The sequence below is a fragment of the Myzus persicae genome, unplaced genomic scaffold (assembly GCF_001856785.1).
Source record: "Myzus persicae strain clone G006 unplaced genomic scaffold, MPER_G0061.0, whole genome shotgun sequence".
NCBI lineage: Eukaryota > Metazoa > Arthropoda > Insecta > Hemiptera > Aphididae > Myzus > Myzus persicae.
The window spans coordinates 236,966-256,753 of NW_019100869.1; the positions used below are offsets into that span (position 1 = coordinate 236,966).

The window sequence follows — 19,788 nt, forward strand, 5'->3', positions numbered from 1 at the left end:
CCTAATTCTAAATAAAGACATTGAATAGAAAATAATAATAAAACAAAAATATTATATAATATAATAAAAATTGCCAATATATAAGTTCCTGCGAATAATATTTTTTGAAAATTAAGCTTCGACATTTTAACTTCAGATATCTATACGAAATATTACGCTGGAGTATTTTTGATATTTTAGAATAATTGGTGTTAGAAAACCGATCCCGTAAAACCAATTTCAAACATTTTGACCGTGGAAAAATATCAAATTCCTATAAATGGCTATCAGTACAATAAGTCTAAATATTTCCAAATATTCATTGCGGATAAGAAATAATAATTTTAATAATAAAAGTGTATGGTATGTTTCAGGTTGTATTGGAATTAAACCAAAATAACAAAAATCACATTATGAGTTATCGTTATTTTACGTTTACTTATAAATTTGATGGTAACACATCAAATGAAATGGCACACAAGTATTTTAAAATCCAAGATGGCCAATGTAATTAGTTTAATTTTAAACATCATTACACTGAAGATTAAATAACGAATTTAACAATGTTTGAATCACTTCAAATAGTCCTTTTTGAAAAAGGCAAAAGGTTTTAAGTGTCTACAGTTATTATTTTTTAAGGGTATTGAAATTTGAAAGAAAAAAAAACAAAATTGATTTGGTCAAAAATGTGTCTGTATATAAATAAATATAAATATATTTTCGTTATTTTGAGTATTTTTTTCTAATTTAATTGTAAAGTAAATCTCTACTTTGAACCTCATCACTTCCCTCCCTCAAATACCAATTAACTAGATAAAATTCGCTCTCAGAAACCAGCCTCAAAATCGGATATTAAAGCATTTTATCAGCTATAAAAAGTCTTAACAGAAATTATAAAAAATTTTTTTGAAACGAACACACATCATCGAAAAATTATTACATTCATAGCTCCACTAAGAATCTATAACGAAGGAATGTTGAGAAAAAGAAAAAATTAAAAATCAATGCTTTGTTCCTATAGTATTCAGAAAGATACCATTTTGTAAACGCAAATGTCTACTCCATGTGATCAAAATATAAATATTTGATCTGCTTGTGGTTCAATAGCTTAGCAATGGCTTTTTGATATGCAAAGTAAGTAAATATGCTAAATTTTCGTATGAAACTTGGCACACATATGAGTATTTAATATACAGCTAAGGTTTTCTATTGTTTAGAATTATAGTTAAAACGGAACTCTAACTTTAAATTTTTATAAATCCATAAAACTTGTTTTTAAATAAATTTGTTATCATACTATTTTATATGTGTATTTTAATGTATAACACAAGCAATGAAACTCTCTAAAATAATAATAATTGTTGTTAAGATTTTAACTTCAAACGCATACAACTAAAAAGTGCTTGCATTGAATTATAACTGTATTTTATTATAATTTATAATACTAATACTCACGTTTTTAATGCAAATTATTTTAGCGAAAACATGGAACAAAACCTAGTGATCACGTTTAACTGCAAAGTACAGGTACATACATACTTATGTGATTATATTTTCACTTCACTTGTGATGTGCCATCATTTATAATATTTCTATTAACATATAGTTATGAAGAAACTTTGAAGTTGCACAACATTACAACCGGTACATAATAAGAGTATATTAGAAAATGTCTAATATTTATTAACTGTTTCAGTAGCTTAACATTTTTGAAATATAAGTTAGTGACACTAATATTTTACTCACTTATCGAAACAGCTAGGTTTTTGTAAATATTATAATTGAAATGATTTTTAAAGTGAAAAGTTTTGAGCTTCACATAGTAACATTTTTAAATAATGCGTAATTTACATAACAGTTTCAGAGATCAATTTTATTTAAGTGGATACATTGTAATTCTATACATTTGAAAAATTACCTACTGGTTTTATCAATGTCCCTGCAATGCTGAAAAAGTAATGATATCTATTGTTACCTCTTCCGGACAATAATATACTATGGAAATCTCAACTTATCAAACGCCCTATGAGCACAAAGGATGTACGGACACTGTTGCTTTCTGAACAACAGTTTCGAGTTATACATCTAATATTTATATCACTTTCTCCTCTATCATTGATGTCAATGATAAGATTTATCGTTTAAAATAGGTCTTGGTAGTCATGAAAAATTATTTGTCAATACTATTAAGATACCTGCAAGCCACGTAGCAATCAAATTCATTTTCATCAATTGATTACATCATTCAACTTAATAATATAATATTTAATATAGTAATAGATATTAAGTGCATATTCGGTCAACCGCTTGTAATTCAAGATTTGAAGAATCAGTAGGTATAAAAAAATAATGTTCCATATATAAATCTAAAAATTATACAATAGTTAATTAATATCGTTTCTCATACCTACAGTTAAATCAATACACACAAATATAACATATCAATATAACTTTAAAACAAACAAATTCTAAACATCTAAATACTAAACTACTATGAATAATATCAAAACATCTAACATTGAATATCATACATCGTTGCAATAATAAAACATTAAACTGAACAAAAAAATGGTCATTTAAATAATAGTCATTAAATTAAAATGAAATAATTGTTCAATATTTATACAGACTTAATACGGGCAAAAAATGGTCTAACAATGAAAAAGAAAATATGAACATTTTACACTTGAAATATTCTTTTAAATACCTACAAATTAGTATACATAATAGAATGCATAATTCCTGGCTAACCAACTTAACCATACTCAGTTTATTTATTCGTATGGCAACCATACTCATAGCACGCTTATGATTCTCTCAGCTCTGAAATACGTTTAACGTGAATCTCTTCATTAAAAAAGTCACTGTACCGGATGTGTTAAATTTTAATTCAATGACAAATGTAAGCCACTATTTCTAAAGATATTTTATAATCCTTTCTTTAGTGATAGTAATAATTTGTTTATTCGTTATACGAAATGTTGAAACAATGTAACAACTTCGCAAATATTTTATCATAATTTTTGCAAAATATATGCAATTTTCTAATAAGTAATTCAAATGTCAATGAACAAAATCTGTGCATAATACTGCATAATATGTATTTTGGGTATTTTAAAATACTGTATGAACAGTTTATGATGAAACGTATGTTATCCTTTTAGATTTCTTCAGTATTCCTTTCAAAAAAAACATTTTCATCAACATTCATGGAAAATAAACTAAGAAAGTCTAAAATATCAAGCGCTTATAAATAGCTCAAAATATTTTGAAATTATATCAAATCTATATAATGATAATATAATATTTTATGGACATTTTTCAAGCATCTACAGGTATTTATTTTTGAATTATAATATCAAAATCGATTTTGTCCAAAATACTACAATATAGTGAAAATATTCCAGTCTTTTTTTTTAAATTAAATACTAACGTGTTAACTACCCCAAAAAGTCATGACAGTCCCAAAAAATCACATAAACCACACATAACTGTATACCCATAAATAAATTGTTCCGCTCAGAATCTAAAAGTTATCACTGTATATTGGACACATTCACCTTAACTAATTCCTATGAATACAACTCCATTTTGCATTTCTTATGAGTAATGGATAATTTATTCACTACTAACAAATAATACTTTTTTACGTCTAATCAAGAGTTATTTTATTTATCGATTGAACACAAGGTTTCTTGAATTTTATCTCAAAATCAAACCATTGTATAGTACATACACCTTACTAAATTCTTTTTTTCATTTCACTACGAGCGAATGGCCTACAACTAACAAAACACAATATTGTGCTTTCAGGTAGCTATAAATCATTTTCAAGGAAAGAAAATCAGTCTCAAATGAAATATGTAAGCACTTAAATTGAAAATCGTTTTTATCAATCATTGTTGACAATTGAATATTGTAATAAAATATTGTTGGTAACAATCGTATTTCGAGTTGTGTCAAAATTTGAAATATTATATTTACGTATAAAAACGTGGGATAGATGTATCATCATCATTGTATTTATTCGATTTCAGATATCACATATAACGTTGTTCTTTTTCTATTTTTTTTTATTATTATTATAATATAACAAATATTAATTAATATTATTTAATATCCATTCTTCATACTCAAAATATTTTAATTCCAGAACGAAAATTATTATGCACGTTTTTAAAATCAAATATATTCCATAATTTATTATAAGTTTGAAATACAAAAAAAAAACAGTATAAATAAACAATTTTTAAACACTATGATATTATAACATTAGCCTTCATTAATAACTAAAATGTACTCTATACAATTTTCAATCTGCAATGTTATTACCAAGTACAGCTTATGTTATATTTTCTATCATGACTTTATTTTATTACTTCCATTAATTATAATAATAACAATAACGTATTATTTTAGAATTCCTATATTTTATTTTAATTAAGCACCTATTAGTTTTTTGTAACATATCAAATTCATTATTTTTTGACAATCTGTTTATTTTAAGTCCTTATTTTTCTTAATAATAAACTAAAAAATGTATAATAAAATATTTCGAATGATAAGTGCATAATATATTATATTATGTCTTATAGATTTTATACAAATAAATTCAATTTTTTAATATTTTCAAAATAAAATGTATTAATTGTATTTAATACTATTTTTAACCTTGGCTTAAAAATTGACAATATTTCTAGGAATTATAATTGTTATAATCTGTACGCATAAATTACAATATATAGAATATGTTAAATAAAGGTATACTTACTTTGTCGGAAGAAATCACCCACTGATGACACTACGGATCTAAAAAAAATAACAATAATTCAATAATAAATATTGTTGTACTCTATTACACGGCGACTTGTATAGGCAATTTTACTTCACGGTTAGCTTTAGTGTAATTAGTTTTTTGTCAATTGGTTAATCAATTTTATTTTTTAAAATTGCAATTAATTTTTTTTTATCAAAACATTGTTCACAAATGTGTTTTAAAATTCATGACTCATTAGTTTAAAAAAACTGATCATATGAATATTTTTTCTTATTCTTTAAGTATTATAATTAATAGTACACTTGAATTACAGGTGTAATTGGTGAATACAATAAGAACATTTTTTGGTCTACCTTATTTGTGGTCCCAGAATGTCCACACATATTTAATTTAATTAAACGTTATGTGATATTATTTAAAATTTATAAAAACTGTCAACAACTATCAGATCATCCCCAACACATTTTAAGCACGAAACATAAATTATAAATGATATACTCCAGTGACATAATATAAAACGAATTATAAGTTTTGTAACTCTGAAAATTAAATATTATAATGATTTAAAATAAATAAATAAATAAGAACATTTAATATTTTAAGTATCTTTTACATTATGTGCTAAATGTATACAATCCATATTCATGACTTCATGCAGAATATTCTACCGATAAAAATATGACAGGATTTGTTGTATTGATATCATAAAATTGTTTAAGTTTTTTATTTTATAAAAGTGTTATTTTATCATTAAATAATAAAAATATGATATTACATAATATTTACTCTAAAATAAGAAATTCACTGAACAACTTATTTAAATAATCAATATATAAAAAGATGTGTTCTTATCAATAACATTGCAAATAGTACTTTTTTATCTATGTGATTTCAAATAATTATTGTTTTAGTTATATAATAAGCACTATTATAGTCTTACCACTCTTACCACTCTAACATGTCAAGTGTTGACCACTAGAGCAGTCAGCGGGCATGGCATAACAATGTATCTCAGACCTTACTAATAGTTATCCTCAAAATCCATTTTAAATAGAAAAATAATTTAGTAAATTGAAGTTATATTTTTAATTTATATTTTATTTTTTTTATTTCTAGTCAATTATAAATTGACTAGAATATTCACATCCACGGTCGGTTCACTTTGCCCTATTATGATTTCAATATTATTTTGCCACAAAATATCTAGTTTGTGTACAAAATAATATAATTTATGCCTTACTAAACTAGTATTATTTATAAATACTCGTATAACCGTTATTTTATATTCTTATTATTTGCCCTTCATTTATAAAATATTTAGTCTTAACAAATATGTGATAAAGTTTCGTTCAAATGGTTTTGTTGCTTGTGTAACTTTATACTGTATTGAAGTGATTTTTATTTTTTTTCGATAATCATTTTTGCACATTTTAATTTTGTATCTAGGTCAAGAAGATGCAGTTCAGAATCAACAATATTAATAATATAATTCCATCGATTAATAGAATGAATAATTAATTTTTGAAACGGACTAATATAAGTAAGTGATCCTCAAGTTGTCACCCAACATAATAATAGCTTCATCAGATAATCTGAATAATATGGTTTAATACAATGTAGGTAATGTTGTAATATATGTTCAATAATCACGAAGGTGTAATCTTTTTGTTTCATCAACGTTTTATGGTGACGTACGATTGATGTCTCTTAAATGTTTGCAATACACAATAGTGTTTTCAATAAATTTGTATATTTTGAATTGGTATAACAGAATTTGCAATACTCGGAAGTATGATTCTAGGTAAGTGAAAATCTATAAAATAAAAAATCAAGTAGGTATAAAACTATAATCTTTAAAATGTGCCATTGATAAGTTGGAGAAGTTTAAACTAGGTTGAGAATTAATTTAATGACAATAGTGTTCATGAACAAAATTTACTTGATTGTAGTTTATTTGCGGATAAATATTGATTTTATTCATTTATTAATGTTTTTACATTTAAAAATTATTTAAACAAAATACTTAATAAAATGGTTAATACTAAATTCTAGAATTCACAATAAAATAATTTTTATATTTTATGACACTATGCAATATTTAGATTCACAAATTTAATTTGACTTGATTAGGGTTTACCGTTTCTGTAGATTTTTGTGATGAGATTAAAAGGGTTTAGGTATAAAAATTATGAATACTAAGATTTTTCAAGGTTTTCCCATTATAATTGCTCGTATATAGATTAGAAGACCGTCTGTTTAACAACAATTGCATTTATTACTATGAAACGCTTTTATTATTTCCGATAAATTAAACCATTCTCCCTGCGGTGTTGCCTAAGTATTTATGGCTATTCAAATAAAACAAAAGTTCCGATAAAACGTTTAAACAAATTAAATTTTTAACGATACAATTATACACATTACCAGATTACCTAGTACCTAATAGCTCATAAAATCGAGGTAGATACTCAGATGAAGGTGGAACTCATGAATTTCTTTGCACATATATCAATTTTGAAGACTGCCATTTTGCGTCGTGTAAACAGATATAGCAAAAAATATCGTATGTGTGCGGTGTACAAACGTTTTCGCTTGACACACCAACATGAATCGTTGTCCGTTGAGTGTTTTTATTGAAACATAAAAATAAAATTTATCGATCGCGAATAATAATGGTCAAATTATTCAAACATTTAACGAAACGTTCGCTCAAATATTAAATCAAATTGAAGAGAACCTCGTAATTAAACATAAATATGTAAAAGGGCTGATGAATATACTAAAATATATTGTACGAGTAAAATAATGTTCATAATTTGACTTCAATTAGTGATTTCAAATAGAATTCTAGTAGCTCACAATGTAATATTATATTGTGTTAGTTCATTACATACAATTATTAAATTTAAGACTTATTTTAGAACTGATCGTATAACTTATGATAAAAAACGTCACCCAGGATACTATAAATATTAAATATTTACATTATTACTATAGCAGAATCACTAAAATACATACGTTTTGTTTTCAAAAACCTTTTCAAGGCACATGTAAATTTAGACATTGTCGTATATACTTTTGATTAATGTTATAATAAACAAAGTTCTGAAACACGTATAATATTAAAGTCACAATCTACGCCGACGGTAAAATAAACTTCTTGAATATGTGTTAAACATGGCGAAACTACTCCGAACATGTAACTAGTTAATGTTTTTCTAAATTATTCCTGAATCTGATGCACACTTATTGAGCTATAAAATAAAGTGAAGCGCTAATGATGCAATTTAACTAAAGTTTTCTATAAAATGAAAAATTGCCATACGTTTGATCTTCTTAATCACAAATTTAAGTAGTTTAGCAATCCTAAACTAGGTAATTAAATATCTAAAATTCAACATTAAGATTCCCGTTGTTGTACTAATATGCCTGTTACATACATATATCTGTCATATCTGTCATATAACTTGTGAGACCAATAAAATGTTTGAATTTATTAAAACTAACTTTTTTTCCACGCTCTTAATTCTTAAAGGTAAGTTTTTTTACAGGCACACACAGTTATAAATGTATAACTGGTGTATGATAATTTAATGCTTATTTTTAATTTCATAATTTCATACATGCAACATAATACTTCTTCGTACAATGGCCAATTATTATATTACCTATAATACCATTGTAATTTATTTGTATTTTTGAAAACCTGGTTAGGTTCATACAATGTAACATACTAAATATAATTGGTTATTACTGATTATTATCCATTTTGCAGTTTAGACACTTGGATACAAAATTTTTTTAAGTATAAACAAGGAAAATCCCCGTACATAATACTTATTTTTACTTTTTACAATATATTATATTTTAATATAAGGATACACCTACATTATACATGGAAAACTAAAAAGTAGGTACAATATGATTTAATTTGGACAGTATTTATTTAGCATTTACATTATGCTTTTGTGTTGTTTTTTCATCACAAAAAACCCATGAAATATTAATATTGGACTTCTGAAACTAAACCTAATCCATATAAATGTGTTATAAAATATAAGATAATTTTAACTATAAGTGACAATCTTGAGTATTGATGGATTATTATAGTAATTTCCTAATTTCTGAGAAAAATTAATAAATTAATAGTAATATTGATCGTTTTATAGATGTTTGTAAATAAACTATTGCCAAGTTTAATTAATTGTAGTTCATATTCAGGGTTATATTTATTTAATTAAATTTAAAGTTCATAGTTATTAATACTTTTTATTGATTTTTCATTGCTTCATCATTTTCATCGTCTTCTTTAGCTGCTTCTGGGTTCATTTTCTTTTTAAGTTGCTTTATTGCACCTAAATATTCGGATGCTGCAATATAAAAATAAATGTATGAAGATAAATTGACCAATACACAAAATTTAAAATTGCAATCACACAACTAGAACAATCATGTACCCAAATAGTACAAAGTTATAAAACAATTCAATCATAAGGTTTCGAAAATATATGGTAGTTATGTATAAATACTCTTTATATAATTAATTTCCTGCATAACTCTCAGAATACAAAAACTAAGTATTTGTACTTTGAACATTATACATAATTTCATCAAGAATAGTATATGGCAATAAGTTTTAATAAACCCACATAATATTAAAGTATTGTACATTAATGTCTAGTTCCTAGGTACAATTAATAAAAATATACATCATTCAAGACTTCATTCAAATCGTACCCCGTATGGCGTATATAGGTACTACGTATATAGTATATTATTGAAGAAAACCCATTCAGGGAATCCAGAACTTAATTGTTCTTGGATTCTAGAATTATTTAATCCACAGTTATACAGTATTATAAGTTAATACTGATTTAAATAGAATACAAAATAATAAAAATTTCACTACGCAATCGAAATAAGAACAATACTTTTAAATAACTTATAATAAAACTCAGTTGTCACTTTTTAACCTTTATGCGTAATATAATATAACAACTATTGAAAATTAAATAATTATACACATTTCTATAGACACATTTTATAAATACATTTAACACAAAATATTATATTATAGACCTTTGTTGAACTTTTATGAAAAAAATTAACAACAAAATATTAAACAGTTTAAAGTTCATAAGACCCTTTTTATAAAAACTTAATTTAACTCTGAATAGTAATATACTTTAACATGCCTTATTTCATTCAGTTATACCTTTATTATCAGTACAAGATCCGTCTTTACTTTTACCATAATTCCGTCCCCGACAGCACAGGGTATCCACCAAAAAGGTAGACGATAATGTATTCAGGTCCAATGGGATTTGTCTAGTTAGTCAAAATGTACTAAAATTTTGATCCAACCCCGAGCCTAGCTTCTAAGCATTCCGCTGACAGAGTTAGTGAGCGATCTTTGGTCGTCTTGAAGACCTCAGTCTGAACTTATTTTAGGGACGTCCCAGGTGCATATTATCATAATATAACGTATTTAAAAGTTGGTGAATAAACGATAAGGCGCCAGTTGGCAGTATTGTGGAAAACAGTTTCTACCCGTTTTTTGTTTTTTGAATGGAAAAAGGCGCATAATATTATCATTTGTGATTTCATACTTGAATAAATGATATCCTAACAGTAACCACCTTAGACCTAACAATACGTAGAACCAACGGTAGGTATCCATACGCCGACTTATAATATTACCTACCTGTAAGATATTGTTGAGAATTACATTTCAAAACATTACCCGCGCATAATAGCTTATCACAAAAACCAAATATCCAATACGTATGGTGTCGAACATATGCAAAATTATTTCTTAAATCTTAATTGTATAGATACATGTTATAATAAATCATATTGACCAATTAAAGTTGTAACGATAACAATATGGACGAACAAAAATTACCTTTAATTTCAAGTTGTAGGTTACACATTTCTAATATGTACAGATAGCATACTTCAATACTTGTTACGGAATATAATCAAATTTCACTTATTTGTAATAATAGTCAGTTCAAATTATTATTTATTATACTTATCAAAGTATAATCATATTTCTTAAATTACATGTGTATATACATATATTATACTGTTTTAGTAATATTGATTTCATCCATGGTAATTAACACCATTTATCTGTCGATTCTTTGGATACAGAAGTACATTGTTTTTTTTTATATATCAATTGAGTAATATTTAGTACGTCCATGTTAATAAACACTCTTTATTTGTAAGTGTCTAAACATGTAATTCAATATTTTGGTGGTCCATAGTCAACAAAAGTGACCAATTATAAATGGATAATACTATGTTTTATCAACTTACTGCGCTACTTCAAGTTTAAGTGGTTGTAGATGATCGAATAATATGAGATATTTATTTTAGCTGGTAATCAAAATATCTAAGATCGCCAATTATGAAATAATAATTAAAAATTCTATAAAAATTTTAACATGACTATTAGGAGCTGAGCTGTTAAAGTTACCCAGTATTTTTTAATTCCTAATGATGTATTGATACTGTGTCATAATAAATGTATGTATTTTAATTTTATAAATTTACTTATAATATATTAAGTACCTTGATGAATACCTAAATATTATTGTCTGAAAACCAATTAATTACACTAATGTAGAATAATCAAATATTTGTATAGGCAAATTAAATACAAAATAAGAATTTTGATAATATTATTGATATTACCAAAAAAATACAATTGAATTATAACTGATAACTGATAGGTGTATGACATACAGCTATTTTATCTTTCAAAGGCTGACATAATATTATGTTATGATGAAATAATTACCATACATGATGCGTAATATTATTTGACACACAAACTGTGTTCGAAAACAACAACCGTAACTACCTATCTAGTTATTCCTAGGACAGTAATACAGTCTAGAGACAAATATACCTACGAATAATGTATGACTGTTATTATATCGTTAGCCTTTACATATACAATATATTACGTATATACAGTTGTTAAGTACACAAATATACTGTCATGTATGTTCCACGTTCACATCAAAATACGTACCTACTGTATAATTTACTTGATTTAGAATACCATTTGTTTAACGAGTGGTTTATTTACAATCTAACTACAAACTACCAAGTATATAGGTACATAATATGTATTATGTACACTGTACACGAGAGAAATGAAGTAAATCCAAACCACGACTTATTATACAATAAAATACATTATCGTACATAAGGAACTGATATTAACGACAAAATCAAATCAGATTATATGCGATAGTGTCATCAATTACGTTTCAAGTGTTTGGGTAGATTGTTACGTAAGGCAAATGAATATATCTGGGATATTAGACCAGAAGAGAGATCTATGCGTAATGATACGATTTCATTTGAAATGTATCAAAGAGCCAAATTCAATTACACAGACTACTGAGATAGATTAATTGGAATTCCTATGTATTACGAATATCGCCGTAAACTAATCCCGGAAATTTTACTCCTTGATACTAAATCCCCCCAATATATGTAAAATATATGGAGTGTAGGAAACCTTAACATGAAATATTGTCGACAAACCGTGTGAAGGTGGCCATTATTTTGTAGTTTTTTTTATTAAAGTATAGCCTCTTCAAAATGGAAACACGTAAAATTAAAATTACATTTTTTTAATTCGAATTGTCACACAGGATTATCGAATATGATATAGAAAATCTAGAAAAAATAATCCTGGTTTAAGGAAACGTATTAGTAACTGATTTATTTACTTTTTCAGTTCAATACTATATTGTATTTAATGAATTCGACAGAAGTAAGTTTCATGTCGACGGAAACCCTAAACTGCTTTTCGAGATTATTATCCGAATAACACGAAATGTTTGATCTGGAATCTGGATGCGTTGGAACTATAGGTTGTTAGTGTATCAAATTTATCTACAGCATAAACTATATAATGTACCTATAAGATAAATGCGTATAACTGTCAACGCTTGAAATTTAGTTTTCTATATTTCTGTATCAACATTAAAATTCACAACAGATATTGCCAAACATCATAAAATACTGTGTTTAACACATGTAAAATTGTACAATAAGAAATATATTATGACAGAATGGTAACTTAAAAAATACAGTGAAATCTCCCTTAACCGACACCTCCCAATAACTGATACCTCTCAATATCTAACGTTTTTTTGGGAACCAACTATGAACTTTCTACAATCTAAATCCTCCGAAAAGCAGAACTTTTGAATAGCGGACAAAATTTTGGTGACCTAGAGTATTCCGTATTTAGAGATTTCCATTTACAAACAAAAATAACTATATAGTTGGGTATACAATTTTTGTAAGCAACTAAAGAGTTTTTCAAATTATTTATTCTTATAACACATTATATATAGTATTCAAAACATTTTTATTGCCGGATGACTCTGAAAATAATTTTCCAAAAATAATCATTAGCCAAAGCTCCAAAACAAAAATCTATTATAGGTACCCTCACATTCACAAATCTCATACAGCATTTTTTCCGTCAATACCAATTTTAGGTAGGTTTGTGACACTTCTTCTAACATGTTTATTGCTCACTAAGGTTTTTTATATTAATATGGACACAAAAATATTGTACCAAATACTGTCGTACTAAAAATATGCAATTAAATTTTGAAAACCTATTTGTTAATTCATTAATAAACATGTGAAGTAATTAATGTAGACATTTATAATATTTTGTACCTTGTGGGACGTAGTTGTGTAAGAACCGTTTAATCAAAAAAGTGCGGAATTCTTGGTTATTAATCGCATCGGTGATCACATATTGTATGACTTCAAGCAAATCCCGTAGCTCATGTCCGCGTTTCTGGAGTTGATCGTTTTTTTTTAAATTTATTCTTCTTAAATTTATTGTTTTCTTATTTATATCTGCATTTCCCTTACCCCAGTTTTGTAATTTCTTATCGCTCACTTTTTTACCACCATCTACGTCCTACACACACGAACAAAAAAATTTTAAGTATAAATGTATTTTTATTGTTATGTGAATTATTAATTACTAAAAGAAAATTAGATTACCTGCATCATCGAAACACCTAATACGATGGTTATACATATTAACGTCATGGCCTTCATTTTTAAGGATGGGTCACAACTGTAGGTACGAGTAAAATGTAAAATATAAATATTTTCAACAGTTTCAAACAATTTTAGTAAATTTTTAAATATGTCTTTTAACGATGAAAACGGTAGTTTGTTCGATTTAATTACAAACACATGTATGTTGTTTATCAGATAATAACGTACAATAATAGAAACACACAACAATTACTGAACTCATCAAACGATTTAAATAATTATTGTAAAAACGCACAAAACACGTTAGGTAGGTACTAACTCGAAAGTGTACAAAAACAATGTTATACCTACCTCCTCAAAGATGATTTTTTCAAACATTTTTCTTTAAGAATTTCGTTCGAAAATACAAAGAGTCAATATAACATAGTTTTCATTTTTTTTTTTTTTTAATGCAACTTTTCATAAATACCTATATATCTATACTTTTTATATACAATATTGATTTTAAAATAGTATGAAAATTAAGTACACGAAATAAATTAAACCATTTTTAGTCAAAACCTACGCAATTTGTTTCATAATACGTTTCTATTGTTCTGCAGAAACTAAACAAAAATGTTTAAATCATTTTCATTAAACACTTGTGTACCGGAAAAATTACAATACAATAAACACGAGACAATTTTCTATCAGCGCAACCTTCCGATTTCACAGTCTAACAGTAAACGTTCTCTACAAGTTTTGTTGATCGGAAACCATTTCACCACAAGATGAACATTAACTACGCTCAGGGGATAGTTTTGATAGTTATTGCGTGTGTGTTACACACAGTGAGTATCATAAAATAAAATATTATTTTTAGTTTATTTTATTTTATATATCTTTCGACGATAAAACAATATTCATTCCATAATAAACATTAGTAACAAACAATACTTAATTAATACATTGCATGATAAATTCGTTTTATTCAGTACTCAACAGGTAAAAACAGGTTTACAAAAATCAAATAACCAATGATTAAGTATTATTTTTAAATATTTTTATCAAATTAATTACGTTTAAATCTTGTATAGCTTAAATGATCTAAAGTCTAAAGCGCTAAACTAATATCGTCTATGTAACTGAATAATAAATATTGACAGAACAATTCTAATACCCATAAATATTAGGGTTTCAATTTTAAAAGGTTCCCGTGCTCAATTATATTAAGTAGGTTTAATTACATGACGTGTTGTATTCAATTTTACATTAAAAAATTAACACATCATTTTTAACACATTGTATGTAATATGAATATTTAATAATGTACCTAATGAATTATTTAAGTAAATATGTAACGCACTATATTTATGAAAAGAAAAAGCGTTGATAAAAATATCAATTGCAAAATGAATAACTTTTATGTACCCACAATTTGTTTTCTGTATTAATGTAAATAATTATGTGCAGAATAGCTATTGATTCAGAAGAAGGGCACAGGTGGCTCCCCCCCTCATTTAGTTGAAAAAAAAATGTTTATAAAATATTTATGTGAGAGCTTAAGACAATTTTTTTGAGCAAAATGATTATAGTAATCATTACTTTTGTAACTAATAACTATTAACCATGTACTTTATACAATACTCAATGCACATAACAACCACTCTCGGTATTATATTTTATCTACATTGGCCCAAATTTTGTTTATTTCATTCGGATTCCAAAAAAAAGTCATAACTCATTAATATTTTTTTTATATACCTATTATAATTTCATATCCAACAAATTATGTCTTTATAAATTCATCAAATATAAAAACTGGATGAAATTACACTGGACACTACTGTTTCTAATTTTAGAGTTGTTCAAAAACTGAAAAATCAGACAAACAATTAGTAAAAGTTTCTTCCAAATCGAATGACAAAGATGACAAAAAATCACTACATGACGAAAAAAAGAAAAGTGACGTTGAAGAAATGTTATTAAATATTGCCTCTATAATACAAGAATGTTTAGACAACAGAACGATGAATAATAAAGAATTCAAAATAAAATTGGATAAATTGTATTTTAATTTGGTAAAGACATCAAGTAAGTATTAATATGTTTAACATTCTTTAGTGGCCAAAAGTCGTAAACCTTATACTAATATAGACCGGCCTTTTATGCATAGAGGGCGCATCTTGTTAGTGCACTGTTATCATAAACAATTTAAATTCATGAATGGTCAACAACCCAAATTGTTTTTGGTTGATAAGCTAAAACTGAGTAAATTATTTGACATCGCATATAAATTTTAATATTATTATTATTGACTTTATTAACATTATTATTATTCATTAACATATTATGTTCCATTCTTATTAAAAATTTCTCAATTTGTAATTCATCTCAGGTAGACGCCATTCCGGAGACATCGCCTCTCAAGTCACATTCAATTACTATGATCTTGTCCAATCCATATACATTATTTAAGCCTATAATATATACTATAAGGCTGAGCATTACGAGTTAAAAAGTTAAAGTTAAGTTACTTTTAACTAAGTTACTTAATGAGTTAATGGTTTGTCAATGTTATGAAGTAACTTGAATTAATTAACTTTATTGTCAAGTTAAGATTTTTTTTTCCTAAAATCACAGATTTAATATATATTCCAATTTGTAAAATTAACTTGATATTTTTTAAATTATAAAATTACTAATAAATTATTTTAATGAGAAACCTATAACATACTATGCTTAGTAGATAACTTTTTCATTTGGTGTAAAATTATTACAGACCCCCTAATAAAATTTCGCGACCTCCAGGTTGCGCACCACTGATCTATGCTATAGGTATATCATATATATATATATTAATAAAGGCTACATATTATCACTGTAATACACTGTAGACACTATGCAAGATAGGCATAATAATACATAAGGCATATGCCAACAACATAAATAAATTTTCAATTTGTTTTATTTCAGTACAAAAATTATTAGACAAACAATTGGTTAAAGTCAAGGACGTTCAAAAAAAATATGAGAAAGACCTCGAACTATTGAAGATAATGAACAGTATGCCGGATAATGGAAGCAGTAAAAATAAAGATAAATCGTTAAAAAGTAATAAGTAAGCTAAAAGTAATATAAAATATTATTAATACTTATATTTATTTTTAGAATCAATCAAAAAATAACCATGAAAGCAATGAAGTTAAACAAATTTTATTGTAAACTATCATACTACCTGCGGATTCATTTGATAATGACTACAATTTATATTAGGTATTAGATACTTTGTTAAATAACATAAGCCAGATAATAGATAGTTTGGATAGGAACAAGTTATTAAATTATAAACTATTAATAATTTTTCACTCCAAATTATTTTCAATTTTATGATCCATGATAGTACAGCCAATATTCCAGTTATCTTGTATTAGGTTTAATTTGCTGTACTGCGAAAAAATAAAATAAAAACATTCTCAGATAAAAATTGTTATTTTTTAATCCGTCAAAAAATCAAAACTGCAAATTCTTATAGTTAAATTAACTTTTAAGTGCAGTAGGTAGTATATTAGAACACCTATAGTAATACATACTTAATGATAAAGTCGTAGTAATAGATGGTTTAAATATAAGTTGTTCACATAATATTTTAAAACTAGAAATAGGTACTAGAAATACCTACACATTTTGTTTAATCAATAATAATTTTTATTGTTTTTTTTAAATATGAACATATTTTTAATTATGAACAATACTTTTTAAGTTCTACTGGTTGGTAAATTACTGCAAATTAAAATTAAATTATTTTTTTTTTTAGTGTCATTATGGAATAATAAATCAAATTTATATTGTAAGATCTGCTTGAGTATGTGTGATTTCTAAAAATACCAAACTATTGTTTAGTGGAACATTGATCTTTATAGTTTCATCATATGAAAAATCTGTTCATGCTCAATAGACAAGTAAACATATACAATAAAAAAATAGGACAGGATAAATTCTAGCTGGTGCGGATGTCACTGCAAAGTAGTAAATAAATTAATCACGGTAGAAATATCAAAGCGAAATAACTCATATATTGTTAATTAATTCCATGATGATGTTTCGTGTTTAAATCAGTCTGCAGAAATGTTGAGAAATGTTGAAAATAATTTAAAGTTTTGCAGTAGAATTTTATAAGTAAATTTCAATATTACTATAACCATAAGTAATAAAATTAAAATAATTACATCAAAATCTTAAGTAGAAACTAAAACATAAACCAACATAATATAGCCATATAGGTAATACAGTAAATAATTTACTCTGTCTCTAATTTGAGCATATAAGTATTAAGTATGCATGATTATATGACTAAATAGTTTTAATTTTTAACACTTAGATATGTATAACCTTGGCCTAAATTTTCCCATACTTTGCTGTAGATATTCGTACCAAACAAATCCGGTCGAGTGTAGGTCTGGTATATAGAGTAATAGTCCCTCATTTTAAAAGTTTTTCTAGTTTAATAACTAAGGCATAGGACTTGTAGCATTTGCATATTTGTTTTGTACAGTCACAAAAATAGCAGAGCACGAAACAAATACGTTTCATGATTTCACAGAACTAATTTTAAAATTGTATTTTGGTTACAAATGCATATTTTTATTTTTTTATTTTTAGGGCATATTTCTTCGATCTTATACTTTTTGTGAGATGCTTTTAATGCAATTAATAATTTCATCAATTCATTCTCCACTGGCATTTTTATTTTACATAATACAACCAAAACATAAATTGATTTTTGATTATAATAAGGTTTTTGACTGGCCCCGGTGGCTCACGTTTTTCCTAGAAGCCTGATAATTTTAAGAAAATAATAAAATACAATACTTAAAGTTTTACAATTTGCAACATATAAAACGAATTATAAATTATAAATTCAGTTAAATAAAATATATAAAATAAATAAAAATATTCTTGATTTTGTTTTTAAAAAACATATTTCAGATATATTTTTTATTTTTCATATGAATGCATATTTGTTGACTTTTTATGGTTAAAATTCCTCTGCTCTAGTAATAACTAATAACTTATATTTTCAATTTGACCCTTAGTACGCGATTGTTTTATTTTTCTTAAAAAAAATAGTTACTTTTATTATAACCACTTACAAATGCATTCAATAACAATAATTCGTAATTTTAGACTTAGGTAAATGCTAATTTAACTAAATGTACTTATACTCGAGTACCTAATTATAATATATATAAATGTATATTATATATTTAAAATATGTATACCTGTTACTCTTTATATTTTAACAACAAATAACAATTCATTGAATCCATTAAATTCCATTGCTATACGTACGCTTTATATTATATATATTAAAAAACACAAAAAATGGTTTGATTCTGCAAAATTTTAAATAGAAAAATTGGATTCCATAAAGACGAGTACTTTGATAAATAATTAGGGTTAAGCTATGTACTTCATGTACTAACTAGTATTTTAATTTCAATAGATTTTATGTAACTCGATATATCGATGTAATCTCTGTGTACATCAGGCACATATCATGTGTCAAATGATCCACTACGTATGGATTCAAATCTGAAATCAAAAATCGATGAAGTCAAATGCTTTTCTAAACGATTTCACAACCACCTAGGTACTTATACATATCCTCCAATCTGAAATATGGTGTATGCCACAATTATGCCTGGCCATACTCCGAAATGCGCAAATGGTGTCGTGATCTTTGTGCATTCTATAGAATAAAAACAAAATGTCATTATAGTAAATAGAAAGTACCATCAACAGGTGGTTATATTCGTAAAAAATAATCTTATCATGTAATATTTGTTACTTTAAGCCTATTCTTATTCTGTCAAATGATACAGATTATTACACGTAAAATATTTTATTACTATATTTTTTTATTTCTTTCCATTTAAAAATTTAAGCACGTTATCACCGCAGACGAGTAAAAACTGAACAGTTAAACTAAAATC

General features: G+C 25.7%; 2 protein-coding genes across 3 annotated transcripts; one reads left to right on the forward strand and one right to left on the reverse strand.

Annotated features, from left to right (window-relative positions):
- Positions 1-4,648: 4,648 nt before the first annotated feature.
- LOC111026524 lies at positions 4,649-13,949 on the reverse strand. 2 transcript variants are annotated; one of them, XM_022304624.1, is made up of 4 exons: positions 13,814-13,924; positions 13,478-13,727; positions 9,023-9,126; positions 4,649-4,788 (listed from the first exon to the last, which is right to left on the reverse strand). In XM_022304624.1, the coding sequence occupies exons 1-3, from the start codon at positions 13,868-13,870 to the stop codon at positions 9,026-9,028; spliced, it is 408 nt and encodes a 135-aa protein (XP_022160316.1). In that variant the 5' UTR covers positions 13,871-13,924; the 3' UTR covers positions 4,649-4,788; positions 9,023-9,025. The 2 variants fall into 2 exon arrangements, with proteins under 2 accessions (XP_022160316.1, XP_022160315.1); XM_022304623.1 differs by lacking the exon at positions 4,649-4,788 and having other exon boundaries at positions 8,682-9,126; positions 13,814-13,949.
- Positions 13,950-14,493: 544 nt separating this feature from the next.
- Positions 14,494-17,279, forward strand: LOC111026523. The gene is made up of 4 exons (XM_022304622.1): positions 14,494-14,643; positions 15,655-15,886; positions 16,769-16,906; positions 16,964-17,279. Exons 1-4 carry the CDS (start codon positions 14,584-14,586, stop codon positions 16,978-16,980), a joined length of 447 nt encoding a protein of 148 aa, XP_022160314.1. The 5' UTR covers positions 14,494-14,583; the 3' UTR covers positions 16,981-17,279.
- The last annotated feature ends 2,509 nt before the right edge of the window (positions 17,280-19,788 follow it).

Bases quoted from the DNA above. Each gene is read 5' to 3' on its own strand.
- LOC111026524 (XM_022304624.1), bottom strand. From the start codon at position 13,870: ATGAAGGCCATGACGTTAATATGTATAACCATCGTATTAGGTGTTTCG. The intron at 13,728-13,813 runs GTAATCTAATTT...TCGTGTGTGTAG, and splicing joins TAGGTGTTTCGATGATGCAG to GACGTAGATGGTGGTAAAAA. The intron at 9,127-13,477 runs GTACAAAATATT...TTTATATTGCAG, and splicing joins ACACAACTACGTCCCACAAG to CATCCGAATATTTAGGTGCA.
- LOC111026523 (XM_022304622.1), top strand. From the start codon at position 14,584: ATGAACATTAACTACGCTCAGGGGATAGTTTTGATAGTTATTGCGTGT. The intron at 14,644-15,654 runs GTGAGTATCATA...TTCTAATTTTAG, and splicing joins TTGCGTGTGTGTTACACACA to AGTTGTTCAAAAACTGAAAA. The intron at 15,887-16,768 runs GTAAGTATTAAT...GTTTTATTTCAG, and splicing joins TAATTTGGTAAAGACATCAA to TACAAAAATTATTAGACAAA.